General features: G+C 37.8%; 1 protein-coding gene across 2 annotated transcripts; it reads left to right on the top strand.

Annotated features, from left to right (window-relative positions):
* The first annotated feature begins 1841 nt into the window (after positions 1-1841).
* Positions 1842-25860, top strand: PSMA3 (proteasome 20S subunit alpha 3). Of its 2 annotated transcripts, XM_060096155.1 has the most exons (11): positions 1842-1976; positions 4971-5053; positions 11800-11923; positions 14594-14695; positions 14774-14847; positions 16875-16947; positions 18722-18787; positions 22007-22053; positions 23858-23925; positions 25246-25310; positions 25718-25860. In XM_060096155.1, the coding sequence occupies exons 1-11, from the start codon at positions 1956-1958 to the stop codon at positions 25760-25762; spliced, it is 768 nt and encodes a 255-aa protein (XP_059952138.1). In that variant the 5' UTR covers positions 1842-1955; the 3' UTR covers positions 25763-25860. The 2 variants fall into 2 exon arrangements, with proteins under 2 accessions (XP_059952138.1, XP_059952139.1); XM_060096156.1 differs by lacking the exon at positions 18722-18787.
* The last annotated feature ends 1051 nt before the right edge of the window (positions 25861-26911 follow it).

Below are 26911 nucleotides of genomic sequence, written 5' to 3'. Positions count from 1 at the left end.
TATTTCCACCTCCACTGCCGCCACTCTGCTCATTCTCCATTACTGCTTGCCCACCGGACTGCAATAGCTTTCCAACTAGTCTCTATGCTTCTGTTCTTCCCTGTATTTATCATTCTTCACACAGAAGCAAGAGAGATCATTTAATAAATAAATTAGATCATATCATTCTGCTTAAAAAACTGCTGATGACCTCATGGTAGAAAGCCAATCATTAACTGTGGAAGGAATGACGGAATTAGAAAATCACCATTTGGCAACCATCATCATAATAATTGATTCAAATATAAATCAGGGGATACTATAATTAGTGGGTGAAAGGTGAAGGAGTTGCAGGATATTTACATAGTTTCAAGGTGTTTCTTCACAAGATATTTATTAATTACAAAGGACAAAATTGAAACTATAGTGGAGAAATCTTAAGTAAGTGATCAAAGTTAACATCATCTGTAGTGGAACAAACTGACATCATGTGCCTCCTAATATAAGATTCTAATATGAATACAAGGTTACTTTTGTGGCATTCCTGACAAAAAATACATCACCCGAATCTAATCATGAAAAAAGTCACACAAACCTAAACTGCAGAATATTCTACGAAGTAAATGTTTTGTATTCTTCAAAAGTGTTAATGCTATGAAACCTAAAGAAATATTAAGAAACAATTTTCCAGATTAAAGGAGACTAGAGACATGACAACTGAATGCAATGTGTGATCTTGGACTTTCTTTTGCTATGAAGGGCATTGCTGAGAGATTTGCCAAAATCTAAATGAAGTCTGCAGATCAGAAAAAAGTATTGTTAATTTTCTGATTTTCATAGTTTTACTGTGGATATGTAAAATGGTATTCTTGATTTTGGGGAAATACACACTGAAGTATTTAGCAGTTAAAAAAAAACAAAAAACGCTGATGGCTTTCCATTTAAAATCAGATTAAAATCCAAACCACTACAAGGTCTGATCCCACTTCCACCTCTCTGATTTCACTTCCTGTCACTCTCCCCCACTTAATCTCCATGACAGGCCACACTGATCTGACAGTTCCCATAACAAGCCAAGTTTAAATTCCGATAACAATCCCAAGTTTCAGTTTAAATATCACCCATTCAGAAAGTCATTCCTTAAGTATCAATAATAGGTCTAAAGTTCAAACTTCCATTGTCTCTTTTTTTTAACCGCAAGATGCAACTATTTGCCTATTTACTCTTTGTTGCCTATTTCTTCCCACTGAATGTAAATGTCTCCTTCACCGTTTTATCAGCCAGCAGTATTTAACTGAGTACTTGGGACATATAGAGCTCAACAAATAATAGTTAATCAGTCTTGTCCTTAATTCTACTAAATAGAGTCACACTCAAAAAGAGTACTAATGCTTCTGTAAAATTCCGACCTGAGCTTAAAGGTGATACCCGTAGAGTGCAAGTTCCTTCTCTTTTGTTAGAATAGGTGGATGAAGGGGATGCCATCAATATACTGGTTTAGAACCAGGCCGCCAAGGGTGGAGGGAAACCCTCTCCCCTACCGTTTTCTCTGGTCTTTGTAAGAGTATAAGAACATCTCTCTGCTTTGCTCTAACAAAGAATTAGGCAGCGAAAGAGAGGGATAAAAGATAAATAATAATTCCTAGGAAAAGGAATGGCGCAGCTCCTCAAGCCACACGAAACTTAAAGTTTCTCAACGACCCTCAACACCAAAACCTGACTGTCAGAAGAAGAAAGAAGCAGGATCCTACTAACCCCACTTTTGCTTCTGCACATGCGCGTTGCCCCCCACGCACATCCCCTTCCTTTTCCCACAATCCTCTGTTCCTGGGCTAAGACCCCAGGAACGAGCCACAGAGAAGGCTATTGGTGGAAAGAACAGCCAATGAGAGAGCCTGTTACTAGTCTGCGTGCTGCAGTGTAAGGGGATCGCTTTAGACCCTGAAGAGCTAGGCGTTGCGGTGGGTTTTAGCGCGATGAGCTCAATCGGCACCGGGGTGAGTTCGTTGTCTCTCGGCGTGATGGTCTAGCATAAGGATTAGCGTGGGAAGGGAACGCGGACGGACTGCGAGGGGTGCGCTGACTCGGAGTGCGCTGGTACTTCCTGGAGGCAGGTGGGCCGCTTCCAGTTGCGTGGTGGACCGGCGGTCTTTCCGACTCTGATTGCTAGGCCCGCGTCTGCAGTGACCGTGGCTTGAAGCTTCTCAGCTCAGGTGTGGCGGGCTTGCCGCGCAGCAGTTAGATTTGGAACCGCTTTGGGTTGCTGAGTCACTTTTCTTTGGTCGCTTAGGGAAACCGAAAGTGGAAACTCGTGGGGCCTGAAATTGTGTGTGAGTGAAGGGTTTGGGCGACAGCCTCTTGAGAACCACTGAGGCAAGGCGGCTTGAGAGTCCAAGGGCTGAGACGCCGCTTTCCAAGGAACCCCTTTGCAGTTCCTGGGCTGCTGCTGCCTCACGGGGATTCTCTGTCTTTCCCTCGAGTGTAGTGATGGACCGCTCTGTATGAGTCCCTGGAGCCTTCTCAGAACTGATAAGAAAAATAGTCTAAAAAGCGGAATCGGAAGAATCCTTTTCATTTTTCCTTTGTCTCAGCTTTTCCTGTACAAATTACTTAACAGCACTATGAGGTGTCCGTACCGTTAAGCGTTTAAATGGTTAGCTGCAGACTTAACCGCTTCTGACTTTGAAGAGACAGTTCAGGAATTTGGAGTTGGATTTGTTAACTTTTTCGACCTATTACTTTCCTTTGTCAAACGTACTGCATATATGCAATCTTCTGCATACTCCTTTTATGTATTTCTCCATGTGGAAAATACAGTTTTTGTTTAGAAATATTTCTTGGTGGTTTCCACTAGAGGCATTGAATAATGGGTTTCTCAGTTCATTTTATACCCCTACTGTGCACAAGACTTTTTGTACTCACCATTAGGCCCAAATACTGGTTTTCCGAGTTTGATAATACGCAACTTATACTTGGAATGGTTTAATCCATTCGGTTATGAGATGCTAAGATTGTCATACCGTTTTTGCATTAGTTGATGCTCAGTAATGCCTGTTGTAGCAAATTGACTTTGCAACTACATTAATATTACCCTAGATTAATAGTGTTCTAAAGGGTTCTACAAACCCTTTAAAAATATTTGATAATATAACCAGGTGAGATATTTCGGTATTACAGTGGTAGAGTTAAGGATCTTCATTTAACAAATCAACAAACGGAGACCAGGAAGCACCACTGTTGAAGACTTACCTCCTGTCTTTACTTGTCCCAAGAACTCCGGATATGAAGACCTGTCTTCTTGACATTTCTCTCCACTTGATTAATAGCCATTTCAAATGACATGTCCAAAGTAGATCTCTGGGTTTTCTTTTTCCCTTGCCATTTTGCATCTCCTACAATTTTCATTTCAGTGAATGGGCGAGTTCTAGTTGCGCAAATGAAAAATAATCTATGATGCACTTTTAATTTCTTTTTTTTTTTTTCGGTACGTGGGCCTCTCACTGTTGCGACCTCTCCCGTTGCGGAGCACAGGCTCCGGACGCGCAGGCTCAGCGGCCATGGCTCACGGGCCCAGCCGCTCCGCGGCATGTGGGATCCTCCCGGACCGGGGCCCGAACCCGTGTCCCCTGCATCGGCAGGCGGACTCTCGACCACTGCACCACTAGGGAAGCCCCTAATTTCTTTTTTACTCTACTCCTAGAGCCAATCCATTAGCAAGGTTTTTTTGATTGGACCCTCCAACGATGACACCTTCCATCTCTTTTTCTCTAGTCTAAGACACTACCTTTGGAATAATTAATCTCTGCTTCCACCCTTGTTCCCTCTCTAATTAATTTTCCAGATGAACAACGTTTTAAAAAAATTAGACACAACCTCTCCCCCTTCCCCCCCCCCCAAACTCCAATGACTTTCTGTTGGATTTAGAATAGAAATGTAAACTTCCTACTCCAGTCTAAAAGACTTAACATAGTTTGGCCCTTATATGCCTCTGATATAGTTTACTCTTCTGTTTACCACTTATGGTGCTCAAGATACAGTGGCCTTATTTCTTTTTCTTATTGTGCTCAGCTTATTTCTACCCTAAGGTCTTTTATGCCAAATACCAGGACGCTCCTCCTCCATATCCTAAATGACTAATTACTTGTTATTAATTCTAGCTTAGCCTAAGTAACTAAATATAATTGCCCCAGCAATGCCTTACTTGATCAGGTAGTCTGTGGTAGTCCCTGAGCCTATCACTTCACCCTGTCTTATTTTCATCATAGTACCTTTTCTGATTTACTGCTGTATCTTCAGCTCCTAGATTTGTTTGTGGTCTGATTTTTGAAGATGAAGGACTTCTAGAATGAGTAGTCTTTGTATTTCCTTATAGTGACTAACATATAATAGATGCTTATTAAATGTCTGAATGCTAAATGATGTGTCCAAGGTCCCTTAGTTTTGTTTTTTTTTTTTGCGGTACGCGGGCCTCTCATTATTGTGGCCTCTCCCGTTGCGGAGCACAGGCTCCGGACGCGCAGGCTTAGCGGCCATGGCTCACGGGCCCAGCCGCTCCGCGGCATGTGGGATCTTCCCAGACCGGGGCACGAACCCGCGTCCCCTGCATTGGCAGGCGGACTCTCAACCACTGCACCACCAGGGAAGCCCCAAGGTCCCTCAGTTTCTTAGTGCCACAGCTATGAATTAAAATGCTCCAATGCTGTTTTTACCATAGCAGTTTTTTCAGAAATGAGCCATGTCCTGTGTGGGAAAAGTTCTGACTTGATGCAGGACTTGTATCCATTGCTTTTCTAGCAGAAATCTAAAGTGTATAACTTTGTCTTAGCTTCTGTTGCTGCTCTGACATGCTTCCCCTTTCTCTTTAAAGAAAAATCTTTGTTGAGATTTAACACACATTTCTGATGTGTAAGCCATTTAGGAAAAAAAAAAGTGTAAGGTTATTACTGCCAAAGATACATCATTTTAAGCTTATTATTGCCTTTTCCTCCTAGTATGACCTGTCAGCCTCTACATTCTCTCCCGATGGAAGAGTTTTTCAAGTTGAGTATGCTATGAAGGCTGTGGAAAATAGTAGGTAAGAAACATTGTTTTACTTGAAATTAGCATGTTTTAACCAGGTATTAAATGTCTTCTTTTCTATATTTTTGGTAATTAGGGTTTGTTATGTTACTTTGGCACAGAATAATATATGCCCTAAAATAATCTCAATTTATTAGTCATTTTCAGATCTCTCTTTAGGCCACATCTTTCCATGTGTGTATATTTCCAGTTGACTCCAGAATTATCCACTTAGACATTCTGCCAAGTCTCAAATGAAGTGTACAAAACCAAATTCGTCAACATCTTTGCTAGACCTTTTTTCCTTTTTCAAATTCCTGATACATATCATTGTTTTCCTTGGCCATTAGGATTGTGACTTTATTGTCTCATCTTTTATTTACTTGTGTTTTAAACGTCCTGTGCAGTTGGTCACATGATCATCTCAGCAGGGATGTTTTTTATTTTTCTCTTCTGCTGCCATACTCCAAAAGGTGTAGGATCACTAAGATATTTTCCTGTTGGACTTATTTCCTTCACTCTGTCTTTTTTTGTTGAGAGTAATTCACTAAAATGATTCCTTGCCACCACTATAACATCTTAGTAGAATTACTGGCTTATTGACAAATTCTCTGAGTCTTATATTGAAGCATTTTTGCAATCAGTTATACTTATATGATCATTTTTTAATTTTTTAATTTAATTTTTTTTTATACAGCAGGTTCTTATTAGTCATCCATTTTATACACATCAGTGTATACATGTCAATCCCAATCTCCCAATTCATCCCACCACCACCACCACCCCTGCCGCTTTCCCCCCTTGGTGTCCGTACGTTTGTTCTCTACATTTGTGTCTCATATATGATCATTAAAAAAAAATCATTTCTAATTGAACATAGTCTGCACAAACTGGTTTCATTTTTAATTTTTTTTAATAGAGTTTATTTATTTATGGCTGCGTTGGGTCTTTGTTGCTGCGCACAGGCTTTCTCTAGTTGTGGCGAGCGGGGGCTACTCTTCATTGCGGTGCCTGGGCTTCTCATTGCGGTGGCTTCCCTTGTTGCGGAGCACAGGCTCTAGGCGTGCAGGCTTCAGTAGTTGTGGCACGGGGGCTTCAGTAGCTGTTGCTCACGGGCTCTAGAGCACAGGCTCAGTAGTTGTGGTGCATGGGCTGAGTTGCTTAGTTGCTCCGCGGCATGTGGGATCTTCCCACGCCAGGGCTCGAACCCGTGTCCCCTGCATTGGCAGACAGATTCTTAACCACTGAGCCACCAGGGAAGCCCCTTTAATTTTTTTTATTGAGGTATAGTTAGTTTACAATGTTGTGTTAGTTTCAAGTGTACAGCTCAGTGATTCAGTTATATATATATATATAAATAATAAGTGTATTTTTTAATCTAAAGCAGCTTTGGGATGAAATAAAGGACTTAAAAGAAATTTCGTTCATGACGCCTCATTCAGATCTCTCAAAAAAAATTTTTTAGGCCTACTAAACAAATGGTGTTGGTGTTTGAGCTTGGTGTTTTCATTATAAAGAAAACCTGTGTAGTAGGGAAGTGTTTCCAGAATTTTAGAAAAATCCACATGTAGATGTAGTTTTTTCATTTTCTACTAGTATCTTCGATATTTGATTATGGAAGTTTCATGAGGGTAGAGACTGTAACTGGTCTTTGCATGTGCTAGCACGTAGCCCTCAGTAGTTACTGAATAAATAAATGTTCATTTTTTGTTCCATTTTCTGGGTGGTAGAAAGAAGGTATGTGGATTTCTAATGGTTTATGAAATAGTATTTTAAGGTTTTTGAGCAAAAATATATTTTAAGTCTTCTTACAGGATTTGTTAATGAAGCTAGTAGAGTCTGTGTTTAAATGTTGTATAGAGATTGTTACTTACAAACTGTCAGTATCTGATAATATAATAGAAGTAAGGCTGTTAAGAATTTTAGGCTGCACTGTATTTGTCGTTGTGTACAAGGCCTGAAAGAGTTCAGAAGAGAGTCAAATTCAAGAAAAAAGTTGATAATAAAAAAAGTTAAAAATTAAAAAAAAAATGAAAGCAAGTAAGTGTACTGGGAAAACTGGACAGCTACATGTAAAAGAGTGAAATTAAAACATTTTTTCACACCAGACAGAAAAATAAACTCAAAATGGATTAAAGACCTAAAAAAAGAAAAAAAGAAGTTGACACATTTTTTTTCCTGTTGGTAAAAGAAGATAGGCTCATAGGCCAAGGAACTGGAGAAAGACTTGAGGAAGTCATTGTTTTTCTCTTCCTCCTTTGCATTCTTGCATTTTCATTGGTGTAAAAAACTGGTGGGAGATGTCTTGACTAAGAGAAAAACTGGAGATACATTTTGAAGTCATCTGTAACCCAGAAAATTGAGACTGGCCTGTGAGGGTCTGTGTATCTTAGCAGTTTGTTTTCTATAAACTATTTCTAAATATGGTTTAAAACAGTTACATTTAAGCAAACTTGAAGAAATATAATTTTTAAAAATGAATGTATTTTTTTCTGCATAAAGAAAAATTACTAGGAAAGTTCCTCTTTTAAAGGGATCTGTGTAACTTGGTATGATGGAATACTGGATGAGGATCAGATGTGAATTTTTCTCCTAGCTGCTGCTTAATAGTAATATTATATAGGTTTCCACTATTCAGTCCTCTGAATGTTACTTTTCTGTCTGTAAAATTGGGATGTGGACATCTAACCTAACTACTTCACATACCTTACCATAAGAATGAAATTTGAAAATGTTTGTTTTGTGGGCACAGAAAGCAGAAAATAGGAAAATTACATATGAATTTTCTTACGAGTCTGGCATATAAACTGATAGTTAGAAAACATTTAACCAAATAATTTGATATGATTATATTCCTGCATTAAAAAGAGATAAATTCTTTTAAAAATTTTTTTAAATTTATTTTATTATTTTTTGGCCATGCCTGTACAGCATGTCAGATTTTAGTTCTCCAACCAGGGATCAAACCCGTGCCCCCTACAATGGAAGCGTGGAGTCTTAACCACTGGACTGCCAGGGAAGTCCTGGAGATAGAAATTCAGTCTCGGGAATTTAGAAGGCAAATACTTTTGAGTACCTGTTACGTTAAGCATAGGAACTACCAAAACAAATAATTGACGTATAAGTGAATACTTAAAAACATTTTATTAAAAAATATATATCATGATCAAAACTATTTTATAAAAGTATGCTCCTAGCAGGTAATATGCAAAAGGAAAAAAGGGGTAAAATTATAATCTTTCCCTTTAGCCTCATTGAGGAGACAAGATATGAAAGGAAGATTGTGCAACATAACTGAAAGGCCGGATTGTTTGGAACAAAAATGTACACAAAATTTTGGCCTTAGGACCCTTTTATACTTGGAAAAAAAAATCACTGAGGACCTTGAAGAACATTTAATTATGTAGGCTGTAGGTTCTATCAATATTTAACATCACCCCAAAGAGCATTTATTTATGCAGGTTATTGGTTCATCAATATTTACCATATTAGAAATTAAAACTGAAAAATTAAAAATACTTATAAATTCATTTAAGTAACAGTAATAAACACAATTGCATGTTAACAAATAATTTAAATTAACATTTATTAAAATATTTGAGTAACATTAATATTTTTTTTTAGAAGATGTTGGAGGTAGGAGTTTATTAATTTATTAATTTATTTTTGCTGTGTTGGGTCTTCATTTCTGTGCAAGGGCTTTCTCTAGTTGTGGCAAGCGGGGGCCACTCACTATCGTGTCCTCTCTTGTTGCGGAGCACAGGCTCCAGACGCGCAGGCTCAGTAGTTGTGGCTCACGGGCCTAGTTGCTCCGCAGCATGTGGGATCCTCCCAGACCAGGGCTCTAACCCGTGCCCCCTGCATTAGCAGGCAGATTCTCAACCACTGTGCCACCAGGGAAGCCCATTAATAACATTTTTAATGCAAATTACTTTTTCAAAACATAGAAAAAAATGTAGTGAGAAGAGTGGCATTGTTTTACATTTTTGTAAATCTCAATAATTAATTGAATCTTAATAAAAGAGAGTCTAATATCTCCTTCTGCTTCAATATGTTGTTACTTTTGTTGGGGCTTGTGAAACAAATCAGGCTTCATGTTGTTTTTTGATACTATACCAAAACTGGACAAATGTTAGTTTCTTAAAGATTAGTTGCAGTGTGGAGTCAGAAAACATAACAATTAACTTTTTCCACTTTTACATTAAAATCTGTTGGGCTCTCTTACACTTGGCATGTTTTACCCGTCGACATTGTTGAGTTGGTCATTTGGAAAATATTGGTTCACTGAGTTATAACAGAGCTTCCAAATTAGACATATTTCATTATAAACTATCAGAAACATCACACTTTTTTTTTTTTGCGGTATCAGGGCCTCTCACCGTTGTGGCCTCTCCTGCTGCGGAGCACAGGCTCTGGACGCACAGGCCCAGCGGCCATGGCCCACGGGCCCAGCCGCTCCGCGGCACATGGGATCCTCCCGGACCGGGACACGGACCCGTGTCCCCAGCATCGGCAGGGAGACTCCCAACCACTGTGCTACCGGGGAAGCCCAGAAACATCACACTTTTTAATATCACCTCCAATCTGTTTATTAAAGTTTTGGGAAGCAAACTCACAGTGGTGAATGTTTTCTAAAATTCCAATTTATGCTTGAAAACTCAAATTTTATCACTGGCAAGAAAATTTTGTCATTTGTTTACCTTGAAGCAACAGGCTCACTTTGTTCATTTTAGAAAAAAGTTTGCCACATACCTAAGTGGAAATAACCATAGTTATTATTCTTTGATGATAAAAACAGATGTTCCGTGAAAAACTTCACAACTCAAAACAGTTTTATCAGTGCTTTTTCCTTTGGGCAACAATTGTATTTTGATGTACAGCAGAAGTACTTTGACTACCTTGCATTTTGTTAGGATAATAAAAATACAGGTACTCAAGGATTGATACCCAATAAAATTAATTACTGCTTTATCAAGGACATTCTTAACTAAAAATGGCTTTTTTTGAACTGTGAGAGCGTAGCAACGAAGAATACAATGATTAGTAGTTTACTGCTACCATTTGCTGTTACTGCCTTATTTGTGTTAAAGTGCCAGCGGTTTTACCCACCAGTGCTTCTGTACCATTGGTGCAAACATCCACACAGTGGAAAAAGGCAAATGATATCTTTGTGTTTTTTTTTTTAAATTTTTTGGCCGTGGCATGTGGGATCTTATACTTCCCCGACTAGGGATCGAACCTGTGCCCCCTGCAGTGGAAGCATGGAATCTTAACCACTGGACCACCAGGAAGGTCCCGTCTTTGTATTTTTATGAAAATAATTTTGACCTCACAAACCACACTTTTAGAACTTTTAGTTTAGAAAAAAGAATGTTTTAGATTCTGAAAGGTGAGGAAGATGATGAGTTGGAATAATTGGGAACGGCTACCTGAGGCTATTCAAGTGACTTTGCAAAAGTTTGTGGAAATTTATTTAAATGGGCAGTGGTGAGGAGGAAGTGTATTCTGGTACCCAGGATAACCGCAATAAAGACAGAAAAGCAAAAATGAACATTAAGGTGTTTGACGGGTGACAGTGAGGTCGAATTTGGTAGAGCACAGGACCTCTATAACAAGAAACTGAATTCGCTAGATGGGCTTTGCAGATTCTTGGGGAGTGCTGAAAGCTGGGCCAAGGAGTTTAAACTTGAGAAGATACCTGAAGTGTGGGGGAAGGAGTGTCTGCAATTCTTTACATATTTGTGCATGTGGCTCAGCTCATTTTTCTCGTTGTTTCTCTTTGTTAAAAGAATTAGAAGATGAAAGTAATTCATGTATTTTCATCTTGAAATGGCAATGTATAATTTCTCCACATTTTACTTCAGATTATTTTTTTATCTACTTTGTTTTAAACAGTTGTACAAAATGTTTATTCTTTTACACTTATTGTAAGCAACATATGGTTATTGCAGAAAAAGCAAAAGAAAGAAAAAGAATTATAATCTTTCCACCGAGAATAGTCACTGGTAACTTTTTAGTTTGTTTGTAGCCTGTCTTTTGTATGCATATTATGTACCATTTTTAAAAAAATAATAAATTTATTTTTTTGGCTGCATTGGGTTTTCGTTGCTGCATGCAGGCTTTCTCTAGTGTGGTCAGCGGGGGCTACTCTTCGTTGCAGTGCGCGGGCTTCTCATTGCCGTGGCTTCTATTTGTTGGGGAGCACGGCTCTAGGCGCATGGGCTTCAGTAGTTGTGGCACGCAGGCTCAGTAGTTGTGGCTTGCGAGCTCTAGAGCGCAGGCTCAGTAGTTGTGGCGCACAGGCTTAGCTGTTCCACGGCATGTGGGATCTTCCCCTCCCAGGACTCGAACCCCTGTCCCCTGCATTGGCAGGCAGATTCTTAGCCACTGCGCCACCAGGGAAGCCCTTAAATACCATTTTTAATGCACATGACTTTAGTCGGCATTTGTTGTAAGATGGCTAATATATGCTAGACACTGTGCCATTTGGTACATATTTTGTTGGCATCTTTTTTCACTTACATATTAATCTTTCCATGTCATGATATGAGATTTTTTTGGTCACATGATTATTTATATGGATCTAATTCATCACATTTTAGACTGTTTGCCCTTTCTAGTTTTCAAATGTATTTATTTTAAAGACTTGATATGCTTTAAGAAACAAATTTGCCTGTTTTTGTGGGGTTTTTTTTAAACTTGGGTTTACAAAGTGTCTTTTATTTTCAGTTAAAAAAATTGATTTTCTTCTGCTTGTTTCAGTACAGCTATTGGAATCAGATGTAAAGATGGCGTTGTCTTTGGGGTAGAAAAATTAGTCCTTTCTAAACTTTATGAAGAAGGTTCTAACAAACGACTTTTTAATGTTGATCGGCATGTCGGAATGGTAAGGTTACATTTAAAAATGTTCCTTTTTGCCTTGTCCAGTTTCTTGTGAAGTAACTAATTGGAATATATGAAAATGTGATTGTTAAGAACCCATTTAATACTTTAGCACTGAGGCAGAAACAGCAGAGAGCAGCTGTAGAAGTAATCAGAAAGTTACTGGTTTGTGAACAGCTCACTGTCTAAAAGGAAGGTAGCATTCTTATTGTATAACCTGATTGGAGGTAGATATGAAAAACCAAGTTGCCTTAAGAAAAGGAGGGGAGGGGGGAGGGGGTGAGAAGTATGGGTTAAAAAGAAATCTTGGTAGCATAGATCAATGAGGGTACATGCTTGAGAGGCAATGAATCTTTTGCTTTTTGTATCCTTTCTGGGGATCACTGTTACACTGAAGATGTTATCAGAAAGAGAAGACCTTTATAGTAAGGTGGAGCATCAGGAAAGGATGTCTGATGAAGGGAAAAGTGAACACATGCTTTCTAGTAGCTTCATAAGTATCACTGTATTTATTTCATGCAGCTGGTATCTTGAGTGACTGCTTTGCACAGTTGCAGGCCAAGACATAGATACATTACTGGTATATACTGAAGTCATCCTATATAGATGTCAGACTTTCTTCAGTAAGAGCAACAATCCAAAAAAAAAAGAAAAGAAATGATTTTTAACTTTGCTTACTGAAAAGTCAAGAAAAGAGAACACCTGTGTGCTAGGTACTATGCTAGTTCTTTACATAAATTATCTCATTTAATCCTGACAACCCAGTGCAAGTAATATTAATCCCATTTTTACAGATGAGAAAAAGACTCACAGGTGGTAAAGAAATATGCTGGGATTCACACTTGGGTCTGCATGGTCTATGTGTTACTCTAGAGACCATTCTGCAGGGTGAGATCCTATAGGACCCACTCATTCTGCTGAAATACCAGTAGCTTTGTTATTTATAAATGAGATGTGTTACAAACACAAAAAGGACTAGCAAAATATAGCCAGTAAACTATAAAGCTACAGATAAAATTTTTTTTTCTTCTTCAGATATTTTTTTTGAACTTGTTTTCTCTCCTGAACAAATTTATTATTGCCAGTGAAACTGGTGTGTTTTCTTGAAACTTGCCAGATTGTAACCTAGCTGGTATGAGGTAGTGAATCCTGCTTTCTTTCACTTAAAAAAACTTTAGATAGGTATATTTTGGAAAAAAATCATATATGCTTATAAGCACTTTAGTGATGGAAAGAATTTTATCATCCTAGAATTTTCACATTTGTCCCATTTGTTATTTAAAGCCAGGAAATTGATGGCATTCCTTATAGCTGGAAATTGGAAAAACATTAGACATTGAACGGGGTTGGAAAAAATGAAGGATTAATGTTCTGTCTCCAAGTGATTTGATAAATTTTTAGACTTCACAGTGGGTTTTATCCAAAGCAATGGAAGATTGTTTAAATGGTGAAAATTACTACCTGGGTATCCTTGTGGAAGTTATTCTAAACAAGAGTTTTCTAACCTGCAAAACTATGGTGGTAATAGTACCTACTTTCATGTATAATTATGTAAAATGCTTATTAGCATGTAATGAATGATCAATAATATGTTAAGGATTTTCCTCATTATTACTACTACTAGGTAGCAGTAGAAAAAAAGGCTATTAAAAATTTTGATAGTACTTATTTTTAAATTTTGCAAATCTTCTGTGCCACTGGTTCCCAGTACCCATAAGTGTTTCAGTAGTTTTTTCTGTTTTCATAGCTTCCCTAGACCAAAAGAAATACCCAGTGGTTCTGTTTATTATATATGTAGGTCTAAACAACTAAGTGGTTGTGTCCTTAAAACTTAGTAGCTGTAAAAACAAAACAAAAACAAACTCACCACATACAGCAAAAGAAAAATATTTTAATTTTTAAACAGTCACAGTTAACTAATGTGTACTGCACAACTTCTTAAACTTTGGAATTGGATTAGATGCCACCCCCCACCTCCACCCCGTTTCCTGTGCCACATTGTTTTTTGCACAGTACTTATTTTATATCACGGCAACCCAACTTTTCAACGAGCGGATGGCAGTAAAAGGAATGTAGAATGATCTAATGTTGAAACCGTTAACTACTTCAACATATGTTTCCCCCAAACTTAAAATGCCCCACAACTCTGAGTTCACTATAGTGCCCTGGGATGTCTCAGCACGTGGTTTGGTAATTGCAGTTCTAAGCCACCAGATTTGTGGTTTGTCATGTTTTGGTTTGGCATTACAATTTATTAGTAAGCTGAAAAAGGAATTTGAAGTTGTGCCTTTTAGATGAAAACTTTTAATAACTTTTTGAACACAGAATGGCTTTAAATAAAGGATCAGTTCTAACCAAAACGAATGGTTATATTCTTCTCTGTTGTTGTTTTGTTCTTTATAATGAAGTGGCGAATGGGGAGACATGGAGGTTTTTCTGAATGTGATCAATGGACAAAACAACGTAGTCACACTTGGGAAATTTCCAAATTGTAATCCCGTACTCAAGCATCAAAATGCCAGAATGCCTTGTAAAGAAAGACCTTTAAGCCAAACAGATTTATTCTAATGGTGATACTTGTTAAAAATATCAAATAAGCCTGTAATAATTACATCCTTTCCTTGATTTGTGATAGGAATGTTATCTACTGAATTGGTACTTTTTTTTCTTTCAGGCAGTAGCAGGTTTGTTGGCAGATGCTCGTTCTTTAGCAGACATTGCGAGAGAAGAGGCTTCCAACTTTAGATCTAACTTTGGATATAACATTCCACTAAAAGTAAGCTGATAACATGTTGAAGAGCCTTTGGAACAGAAAGAGAAGAGTATTAATAAGCTCTTCTGTTTTTCCCCACAGCATCTTGCAGACAGAGTGGCCATGTATGTACATGCCTATACACTCTACAGTGCTGTTAGACCTTTTGGCTGCAGGTATGAAATTTATTGAGATATTCAGTGATATCTGTACTGTAGGTATTTGTTTTCTCAGAATCTAATTAGCCTTTTATACCCTTAAAAAATGAAGTATCATCAAGAAGTATTAGGGCAGTGATTAAGTAAAATGATGTACATAAAAATAAAAACTGAAAAATGAAAGACTATGCAGATTTGGACAGGATAGAACAGAGAACTCATAGTAATATTTTAATCTAATTATAATAAATTCTCTGGAGGAAGGTGGTCAAAAGGTATATAAACTTTTTTTAAAATAAATTTATTTTTGGCTGCGTTGGGTCTTCGTTGCTGTGCATGGGCTTTCTCTAGTTGCAGCGAGAGGGGGCTACTCTTCGTTGCAGTGCACGGGCTTCTCATTGCGGTGGCTTGTCTTTGTTGTGGAGCACGGGCTCTAGGCATGTGGGCTTCAGTAGTTGCGGCGCATGGGCTCAGTAGTTGTGGCTCACAGGCTCTAGAGTACAGGCTCAGTAGTTGTGGTGCACGGGCTTAGTTGCTGCTCCGTGGCATGTGGGATCTTCCAGGACCAGCACTCAAACCCATGTCCCCTGCATTGGCAGGCGGATTCCCAACCACTGCCCCACCAGGTTAAGTCCCAAAAGGTATATAAACTTTTAAAGTTTAAGATAAGTAAGTACTAGGGATATAATGTACAACATGATGACTATAGTTAACACTGACGTGTGATAAAAAGGAAAATTTTTAATATAGTAGATCCCTTAGAGTTCTCAACAAAAGGAGGCAGTTATTTTTCTTTTAATTGTATCTATATGAGATGATGCATGTTAACTAAACCTATTGTGCTAATCATTTCACAGTGTATGTAAATCAGACCATCATGCTGTGCACCTTACATTTATATAGCGATGTATGTCAATTATTTCCCAATAAAACTGGGGGAAAAAATTCTCTGGAACTAAACCCAAACATTTTCAGGAAATGGCAAACTGATTTTAAATATATTCCATGTTGTTACTATTTAGTAGCCAATTATACTGACACTTCAGTTTTCTCATTAGTTTCCATCTGATATACTTTAAGCAATAGGTCAGATGTTCTTAAATGGGATGTGGCTGTTACAATATTCTGCACATGAAATGATAAGGCTGGTTTCTTTTCTACTTGTAATTTCAAAAAATCAGTAATTCATATGATTTTTAATACCCTAATTTTAATTTGCTGAGCATAAAAAAATGCATTGAACCAATTTTCCTGCAATTTTTATTGCAGGAAAATAAATGGAGGAATACCGGGGAATAGCCAGAAAAGAATGAAGGGTGGAACAAGAGTTTTAGGTAGTTTCAATGTATTCACATCAGGAATTTTGTCCCCCTGGCTTTTTCATGTTTATTCATTTAGCTGTTGGGCCCCCTTATTACTTGTCCATCTATCAGTACTCCTTTCTCTCCACTGCTATCCTCTCAGGAAAGTTTCATCAGAAAGTTTAATACTAAACAAAGGCACATGAATTTTGAGAAGTTTTCAAGTATATACTAGTTTTTATCCAAACCACACTATCAAAGTGCTTACTGTGAGTTATATGGATATTAGTAAATGTTTGTCTTAGAAAGTACAATTGCATTTTTATCACAGTACTTTTTATTTTTTAAATTTTATTTATTTTTTATAAATTTATTTTTGGCTGCATTGGGTCTTTGTTGCTGCGTGCGGGCTTTCTGTAGTTACGGCGAGCGGGGGCTGCTCTGCGTTGCGGTTCGGAGGCTTCTTATTGCAGTGGCTTCTCTTGTTGCAGAGCACGGGCTCTAGGTGCCTGGGCTTAAGTAGTTGTGGCTTGCAGGCTCAGTAGTTGTGGTGCATGGGCTTAGTTGCTTAGTTGCTCTGCAGCATGTGGGATCTTCCCAGACCAGGGCTTGAACCTGGGTCCCCTGCATTGGCAGGCGGATTCTTAACCACTGTGCCACCAGGGAAGCCCTATCACTGTACTTTTTGATACTTTTCTGGTATTAAGAACCATGGTTTAAAATTACTAATTTACTTTTATGTAGTTTCATGTTAGGGTCTTACGGTGTGAATGATGGTGCACAACTCTACATGATTGACCCATCGGGTGTTTCATATGTGAGTAGTTTTGAATCATCTGAAATTCTATTTCTGGTTTAATGGTCTCTCTTTAGCACTTAAATCATGTATTTGGATTATCTGAGGTTTCTTTAATATTCATTCAAGGAAGGTAACATTTTTTCTTGTTTTAACATTAATGACAATAACCTACGGATATGAGGCAGAGGAAAGATCTGTGGCTTTTTTTGGTTTGTTTTCTGGCCGAGCCATGCCACATGCAGGATCTTAGTTCACCCAGCAGGGATCGCCCCCTGCATTGGGAGTGTGGAGTCTTAACCACTGGACCATCAGGGAAGTCCCAGATTTGTGGCTTTAAATATGCTATTATAGAAACTGCATAGTGAACATAAAATATTGAATATGTGCTATTTCCTTTATTACTACAATATTAGCAGCATCTTAAAAATGAATGTAATGCTGTCCCTTTTATTTTTTTAATTTTTTTTTTTTTGCGGTACGCGGGCCTCTCACTGTTGTGGCCTCTCCCATTGCGGAGCACAGGCTCCGGACGCGCAGGCTCAGCGGCCATGGCTCACGGGCCCAGCCGCTCCGCGGCATGTGGGATCTTCCCGGACCGGGGCACGAACCTGTGTCCCCTACATCGGCAGGCGGACTCTCAACCACTGTGCCACCAGGGAAGCCCAATGCCGTCCCTTTTGAAGTTTTGTTTTTGTTGGGGTTTTTTTGGCTGTGCCATACGGCTTGTGGGATCTTAGTTTCCCACCCGGGGATCTAACCCAGGTCCATGGCAGTGAAAGCCTGTGTCCTAACCACTGCACCACCAGGGAATTCCCCAATTCCCTTTTTAAAAAGGATTTCAAGTGGGATTTCTTGGACCTTTCTCTAATTACCTTTTCTTAAGTGTCTTCTGAGATTTTTATGGTTTTTATTATACTCATTAAAAAAAATGAAGGCTCTTTATGTTTTGTCATTATACACTGGTTACACAAGTAAAAAAACCTTTACAGTATAAATTAGGGGATTCCCTGGCTGTCCAGTGGTTAGGACTCTGTGCTCTCACTGCTGAGGCCCCAGGTTCAGTCCCTGGTTGGGAAACTAAAACCCCACAAGTCGTGCTGGTGTGGCCAAAAAAAAAAAAAAAAAAAAAAGTATACACACACACACACACACACACATAATTCATATGTATATATTTTAAAAAGGCTTATTTAACTCTTAGGAATTATTTCTTTCTCTCAAATAACTTCATTTCCATTGTCAGAATGCTAAAATTTTTTCTATTCCTGTCCTCAGAAATGCTTCTAGTTCATGAAGTGTATACATATAATGACATAATTTGTTTTTCTTTGGATATACTTTTTTTTTTTTTTTTTTTTGCGGTATGCGGGCCTCTCACTGTTGTGGCCTCCCCCGTTGCGGAGCACAGGCTCCGGACGCGCAGGCTCAGCGGCCATGGCTCACGGGCCCAGCCGCTCCGCGGCATATGGGATCCTCCCAGACCGGGGCACGAACCCGCATCCCCTGCATCGGCAGGCGGACTCTCAACCACTTGCGCCACCAGGGAGGCCCTGGATATACTTCTTGAAAATAATACAGATTATTCTAGATTTAAGTTAGATATTTTAATTTTTTTGAGTCCCTTGGTGGTCATTAAAATATCTCTTGACTATATTTCTCCAGATGTGCTTTTGAATGTCATTTAACAACCTTTCATTAACCTTTAAATAAAAACAGTAGTCATTAATGACTTATGATAGTATATTAATTTAATAATACGTATGTATTTTTCGTGTATGTTCTTTTTAAATAGGGTTATTGGGGCTGTGCCATTGGCAAAGCCAGACAAGCTGCAAAGACAGAAATCGAAAAGCTTCAGGTAATACATACATATTTACTGCTTGAAATTTTGCTATAGCATTATCCTCATGTCGTGAAGTTTTATCACCACAAACTAAACCTTTTACTCCAAGTGTGGTTTGCCGTTTTGAGTAGAGCTTTCTGAAGCTGCTAGCTAGGTGGCTGAATAGGAAAGCTGGTAGCATATTACCTGTAGAGTTGGGTCATGGATCCCTTTATGATTTTGGTGGCTGCTTAATCCAAAGAAAATACAAACAAATCTTCATATAATGTCACAAAATCCTTGAAGCCCATTCATGGAGCCCTGTGACCCTTAGGCTGAGAACTTTGCTCTTACTGTATCATTTCTTCCATCTGGAGAACAGCTTTTGTCTGTGGAAGTCTTACACATTAAGAGTCTGTGCTCCTTTGCTTCTCTTTCCTTTTTGTTCCTAGCTAAATAGGGCATGGGAACCCATCATCTGTTAGTGTGAAAAAAGTTTCTTAAAAATTTGCTGGCTTTCCTTTTAGCCATAAATTGATCAACTTAATATTGAAACAGTACCCACCAACTCTTCATTGCTTATCAGAAACTTCCCTAAAAGACAGGTGTATGGGGGCTTCCCTGGTGGGGCAGTGGTTGAGAGTGCACCTGCCGATGCAGGGGATGCGGGTTCGTGCTCAGGTCCGGGAAGATCCCACATGCAGTGGAGCGGCTGGGCCCGTGAGCCATGGCCGCTGAGCTGGCGCATCCGGAGCCTGTGCTCCGCGACGGGAGAGGCCACAGTGAGAGGCCCGCATACTGCAAAAAGAAAAAAAAAAAAGACAGGCGTATGATTCATCAACATTTTGGTAAATTACAGTGAGAAAAAATTTTATATACATTTAAATATTAATGCTGTACTGGAGCCTTGCTCAACTAATTAACTTATTCAGCTTATTTAAGGCTAGGTCCTAGAAAACATTTTTTTAGTGCTTGGAATTTAATGCCAAGTTCTAGACCTATAAAAGCCTAATTTATGTTTGGTATTTTAGTACTGATAAAATTGACAAAAGGACTTTAGAGATCACTTAGTCCAAGTCCAGCCCTGGGTTAAACACACTGGCTAGAGTCATAGAATATTGCTTATGAACAATTCACAGACCTAGTAACTCTTAGACCAGTGTTCTTTTCCATTATATACTCCCTGGTTTGTGCTAAGTTCCTGTCTTCTACTCTCTTCTCTTTTGCTTTCATCTCTCCTTAGTATTACATGGAAATTTGAAAATAGAGTGTTTAGTACGATTATCCTTTTGTCTTCTGTGGTTAAATCCTAGCAAGGAATGGGAATACTAACAAATCGTACCTAAGAATTGAGAACGATTACTTCTATTGAGGAACATGTACACTTAATGATGAAAACATATGCTCTAAATCAGAGGTTAGCAAACTGGCCCACTGCCTGCATTTTTTGTTTTTTAAAGTGAAGTATAGTTGATTTACAATGTTGTGCTAATTTCTGCTGTACAGCAAAGTGATTCAGTTATACAAATACATACATTCTTTTTTTATATTCTTTTCTATTATGGTTTATCATAGGATATTGAATATAGTTCCTTGTGCTGTACAGCAGAACCTTGTTTATCCACTCTGTATATAATAGTTACATCTGCCAACCCCAACCTCCCACTCCATCCCTACCCCAGTCCCCTTCCCCTTGGTAACCACAGCTCTGTTCTCTGTGTCTGAGTCTGTTTTTGTTTCATAGATAAGTTCATTTGTGTCATATTTTAGATTGCATACAAGTGATGTCATATGGTTGTCTTTCTCTGACTTAACTTCACTTTGTATAATCTCTAGTTGCATTGCTTTTTAAAGTTTTATTGAAACCCAGCCATATTCAGTCTCTGGCTTTTGCTCTAGTACAACAGTGGAGTTTAGTTGGTGAAGGGGACCAAAGACCATATCCCAATAAGTCTAATAAAATATTTACTACTTGGCTGTTTACAAAAAGAGTTTGCCAACCCCTGCATTACTCTGGTCTGCTTTTCTGCTTGTGTTGTTTTACCAAGAATATAATTTTATGAAATAAACTTTACCAACATACGTAAAAATATTTTTGACATTTAAGATGTATCTTTTCAAGTTTATTTGCCTTTGTATGTTACAATTAATATACTAAATATAGAACTTAACTTGTAAGGGCAAAAGTATGAATATTGGTATTTTCTTCGCTCCCAGTTTTAACATGAAAAAAATTAATCATCAGAAAAGATACTGTACAACAAAAATCTCCATCTAGATTGAGTGAACAGTTGTTATTTTCCAATATTTTACCTATTTGTATGAGCTGGGGCATCAAGATTTCTAAATATAAAAAAATACCAAAAATAAATAATAAGCCTAGATATACAGTAATTGAATCACCTCAAGTCTGGACTGCTGTATGACTATTCATTATTTTTCGCCATTTTCCATCCTCCTCCACATATCCAGAATATGAACACCAGTTTGCTCTTTTTTTGTTTGATTTTGTCAATTGTGTTCAGAAACACATATACCTAAAAAAACTTTTGCATTGGTTACTTCCAGTACCTATAGTACAGCAGACTTTTCTGCTGGGCATTTAAGGGCTGTTTTTGTACCCTGATTTCCAAATGTTCACTTTTGCTTTGTGCAGTTCATTTATCTTCCTCAAAATCAAATCAAATCCAACTATGTTCTAAGACTCCACTCAGATCTTGGTTCTTCAAAGCTTTCCCTGACATTTTGCATTTTTGTCTTGAACGGTTTTATGAGGGACAATTTATTTCACTCCTTCATCCCCCTCTAGAATATAGAAGGTATTCATGGTTTGTTTGCATTTTATTATCCTGAATTGGCTATAAAGAAGAAAAGAAAAAACATTTCTTTGCTAATGTTTTAAATGTCTGGGTCTGCCTGTGAATAAATTCATAAAGGAATCTAGATTTCTATAAACTTTAATATTTTTCCCAAAATTAGTGGTGCCCAAGGGTTGTCCAGAATATGTTTTGGCATAATCATTAAAAAACATTACACTGTGAATAAAAACTTTGGTTCTGGTCTTTTTGTATTTCAGGTTTTTGATTCTGGTCTTTTTGTATTTCAGGTTATTTTCCTTGGTTCTATATCTGAGAATCTATCTCAAGAGCATGGGGTTACTGATAAAAGTTGTAGAAAAAATCTGAAAAGTTACACAAGTGGAAAGTGCTCTTCTTTGAATCATAACATAATGAATATGTATTTTATTTTCTGTAGATGAAAGAAATGACCTGCTGTGATGTCGTTAAAGAAGTTGCAAAAATGTAAGTTGAAATTTTCCTTAGCATTGACAGAAATATTTCACTTGACCTTACCTTATACATTAATCGTAAGAGGCCATTTTGTTTGGAAATAACTTGTTGCATAAGTTTTAGAAGGTGAATCCAACATTCTCAGAAGGCTCATTAAGGAGAATATCCATATTTCAAGTGACAATGAATAGGATGGGGAAAAATAGCTTTTGACAAAATATACTCCTGTTCAGGTGACAGAATTCAAGAATAGGAGGATATAGTGAACCTCTAGGGACTTCATTTGATAGCTCCCGACTTCTTAAATCTCAGAAGTCCCAATAATATTAACCTTAGCTTACAACTTTAAGGTCTACAGCTAAAGTTGTAACAAGGTAAGAGCCATGTTTCAAAACATCTAGAAATCACTGAAGAAAGCCTGAAGTAGTTCATATTACAGTAATAGTAAGCAACAACAAAGCCAGTAAAAGCTCAGTGAACATGCTTCAAAGTCCATGATTTTTTTTTACATCAAAGAATGCAGGCATTTAGTATTTCAAAAAATCTAATAAAATGCTGGTGTTGCAGCCAACTTTTCAGAGTTAAAAGTAATAAATGTAATATTCCAGAGAATTCACAGAGAATTCTAACTATTCCACATTAGAACTACATGAACATGGTCTAGTCAGCATTTTGGGCACGTGTCTCAGGTTTTACATCTAATAACACATGCAAGGAAAAAAAAGTCTTGGAGGGCTCTATTATATAATAATAAATATACTATTTGAATGGTACCCTTAATCTCTATACTGATGGTTGTAGCAAAGTATTAAAATCACAAGTGTTTTATAATTTTGTACTAATCGTCCACCACTCCTGCTACCCTCACTTCCCACCCCCCACCCCCCTTTACCATGAGACCCTTCCCCCCTTTCCAGTTGTGAAGCAGCAGAATCCATTCCATTCTATGACTTTCAGTTAATAACAACCTAGGGGACACTGGCAACTAACATATAATAGAACTAGTTAAAAAGTGAATAATCCTTATTGAATTGCACAGCTCAATTGCACATGGTAGCTCAATTTCCTTCACTGAGAAGTCTTCTGGAAATCAGTTCTTCCCACACCTTTTATGTTTAGATATAACACTAGACTCTACTTTGTTCCGTGTAGGAAAGCCATCCCTTTATCTTTTAATAAAATGGAGCACTATGCTTCTTTTACTTAGTTTTAGCAATTTGAAGGTGCTTTCTCAAAGCAAGGCTTTAGGAATACTCTCCAAATTACTTTTCTAACTTTGTTGTGTAAGATGGTGGAAAGTATAAAATAAGAAAGTTTTGCTCTGATACTTTTTTACTTCTACCTTAATATGTTGTGTGACAGTGCCCCCTTGTTGGCAGCAATTTGTCATGTACTGTTTGAAGGCCAGGTTAAGGGACATACCTTAAGGGGTTTAAAAATATTCCTGCCAAGAAGGTGCAGAATGAAGAGACCACTAACTGTAAACTAATGAATTAGTTTGTTTTTTTAAAAAATCAGTTAATGAATAGAAAAAAATATATACTTAAATGGCACACAGGGAATGATGGCCTTTCCCCATTTGAATATACGTTCCTTAGGAGGTATGTCTCTAAAAAAATGTATCAAACAACTTGGGTTGTAAAGGTGTAAGGTATATTGAATCCTAGTGTAATTTTCATAATAGACTGTATATAATGTGTGTGTATCATTTTATAGATACTTATGTTAGGGATGGCTGTTCTAATTTGCTGAGCTGGGTGCATGAACTATGTATGTAGATGACCAAATGAATGTTAACGTCCTCTTTCTGTTCTAGAATTTACATAGTACATGATGAAGTTAAGGATAAAGCCTTTGAACTAGAGCTTAGCTGGGTTGGTGAAAGTAAGTTATTTTTCTACATTTATTTGCTCTCAGAGTCATCTGTACCAAACCTAATGTACTACTGGGTGCCTTATTTTTTCTTAAAAACAAAAAAAAATTAGTAATGGTGTATACACATATAAGAGTACGCAAATAACAAATGAATTGATAACTGTCACAACATGGATACATTCATGTAAATACTGCTTTGGTCAACAAGTAGACCAGCCCCCCAGATCACCCCTTAGGCTTCTCCCCAGAGGTAACCACTATCCTGAATTCTAACACCATAGTTCTTGGCCTGTTGTTGAATTTTATATAAATGGAATTAGACATTATGGATTCTTTTCATTTCTTTTCACAAAATTATATTTGTGTAAATCAGTTGTGTTGTTACGTACAGTAGTATTTTTGTTCGTTTGGCTTGCTGTAGTGTTCTGTTGTCTGAAAATAACACTTTATTCATCTCCTCTTCTACTGTTACACCGTTAGGCACTTTCCAGTGTTTGTTTACTGTAAAATGAACAATGCAGCTGTGGACATCTTGTACATCTATTGTGGTTCACATATGTAGTAGCATTTTAGAAATATATGTTAAGAGTGGAATTGCTGGGTCATGAAATAGGCACACATTCAACTGCAATATTGGCCACAATGTGTTCTGACCACTGGATGCCCTTCTAATACAAACAGAGCCAGAACAAATTTAGGAGGTACTCTCTTTTTGAAGGAAAAGCTCTGCTTAATAATTGACTAAAGTTGTGAGTAGTTTATTTACTTTTTTTGAAACATCCATTGCTTACTTTTTTTTTTTTTTGTGGTACGCGGGCCTCTCACTGTTGTGGCCTCTCCCGTTGCGGAGCACAGGCTCCGGACGCGCAGGCTCAGCGGCCATGGCTCACGGGCCCAGCCCCTCCACGACATGCAGGATCCTCCCGGACTGGGGCACGAACCCGTGTCCCCTGCATCGGCAGGCAGACTCTCAACCACTGCGCCACCAGGGAAGCCCCATTGCATATTTTAAAAAAGAATTACTGGGAAATCACCATTTTTCTTTCTAGTATGGCAACTGTAGGGCTTCAAGGACAGCTTTTAAAATCTAACCATGCTGTGAATGAATGCTCAGGACTTAACAGCATCAGGATAAATCTTAGCATAATGTATTCTTTATTATAAGAGCTAAATTTGGGCAGATTTAATATATTATGTAGGGAAAACACACAAAGATGAGTTCAAAGAATCTGGTATTACACTTGTAGATTGGCTAGATTATATGGTATTTGCAAATCACAATTACAGTCCTCGTTTTTAATTCATTTAAATATATGGCTTAATTTACAGTAACTAACGGAAGACATGAAATTGTTCCAAAAGATATAAGGGAAGAGGCAGAGAAATATGCCAAGGTAAGCCACAGCATGAAAACGATTCTAGCTGAAGATACGGAGATACGTTGAATTCTATTAAATAACCCTTAAGAGTTGAGCTGAACTAAAGGATGAAAACTTTCTAGGTTATCCTCAATGGGGATAAAGTTGCCCTGGTTCCAAAAAATTTTTTCTGTGCTTGTGAGAATGGCAAAGTTTTTTCAGGACATTTAATGCTTTCATACTGTGTGTATCCTATCAAGAATATAGTCATTGATTGTTACAGCAAGATGTACTTAGTTACCCGTTTCTTTACTTGAATGTCTTATTCTAAACCAGTGTTCACTTTCACTTACAAAGAATTTTAATGACAAGTGCTTAATAATTAGATTCAGGCTGTTATAGCAGTGCTAAAAATTGATTTTAAACACTTTTCTCTTTAACAGGAATCTTTGAAGGAAGAAGACGAATCAGATGATGATAACATGTAACATTTACTTCATTTACTTCTATTTAACTGTTTAGCCCTTTGGATTAATACATACCCACTGACCAACTTTCATTAAACTTTTGTCTTGTAACGACTGAAGTTTGGTTAATATCTATCTGCTTGACAACATTGGTGGGGGTAGCTGAGCACGTATTTATTCAGCATTAGGATGTTGCTTTATGCCTGTTGTAAAATTCCTTAGTTAAAATATTGCAGCCAGATGCTTTGGAATCAGATTAATTCAAAACTCCATTTCTTCACTCATCTGTAACCTAAAGATCATATCCTGCTGGGCTGTTGTGTAAAAAGTACCTACCAACTTTTAGGCAGTTGATGCCACTGCCCAGTTTTGTATTTAGTGAGATGGTTGTTGGTCATCAGACACTTAACCTTTAGAATTTTTTTTTTTTTTTTTTACTTTGAGGAGTGGATTTAAGGATTCACAAAGTCCCTATCCTGTCACTTAAAGAATTTCTTGATCTGTGAAGTTGAAATAAAAATACCCACATTTTACACTTAAAAATAAATTAGAATACATGTGGAAACAGAACTGATACTGAGTGGAAAAATGAGTATTGGAAGAAACAGTCTGAACTCAGGCCAAGCATGCCAGGTATACACACACCCTTTATTGGCCTCATGCTAGTATCACTCCCTTCAACTGTCATGCTTTCCTGAGGTCACTGAGTTTAGCAGCAGGGTGTTGCCGGACTTTGAGCACCTGTATAGTTTAAACAGCAAATCATTATACCAGAATACTTAACTACTATACAAACAACTCCAGACCAGTATCTCATTACCATGGCTGCTTTTATGTAAAATTACCTGCTACATCTTACAACTCATATTTAACTCAGAATGACACCAGTGGCCTTGGGCAGACACCTAAACAACTTAAGCTGGATGGGTAATAAGCTGAGTATCCCTAAGCCAATCTGACCATTCTATACTTTTCCAACTTCCAAAGTATGAACGGCACATGAATCTTCTATTTTCATTGTACTGTGTGTACTTCTGTTCTTAAATTCACATTGGAATAGCTAATAATCCTCTTTAAAAGAACAGACAATGGTTCTAAAGGAACTTAAATCTGAGCAGCTAAGCCACCTCAGAAACATTTATCAGATAAATATAAAACTAAGCTTCTCAG

This window comes from Mesoplodon densirostris, chromosome 4, assembly GCF_025265405.1.
Source record: "Mesoplodon densirostris isolate mMesDen1 chromosome 4, mMesDen1 primary haplotype, whole genome shotgun sequence".
NCBI classification, from domain to species: Eukaryota; Metazoa; Chordata; class Mammalia; order Artiodactyla; family Ziphiidae; genus Mesoplodon; species Mesoplodon densirostris.
This window is presented reverse-complemented; position numbering and strand designations above follow the sequence as displayed.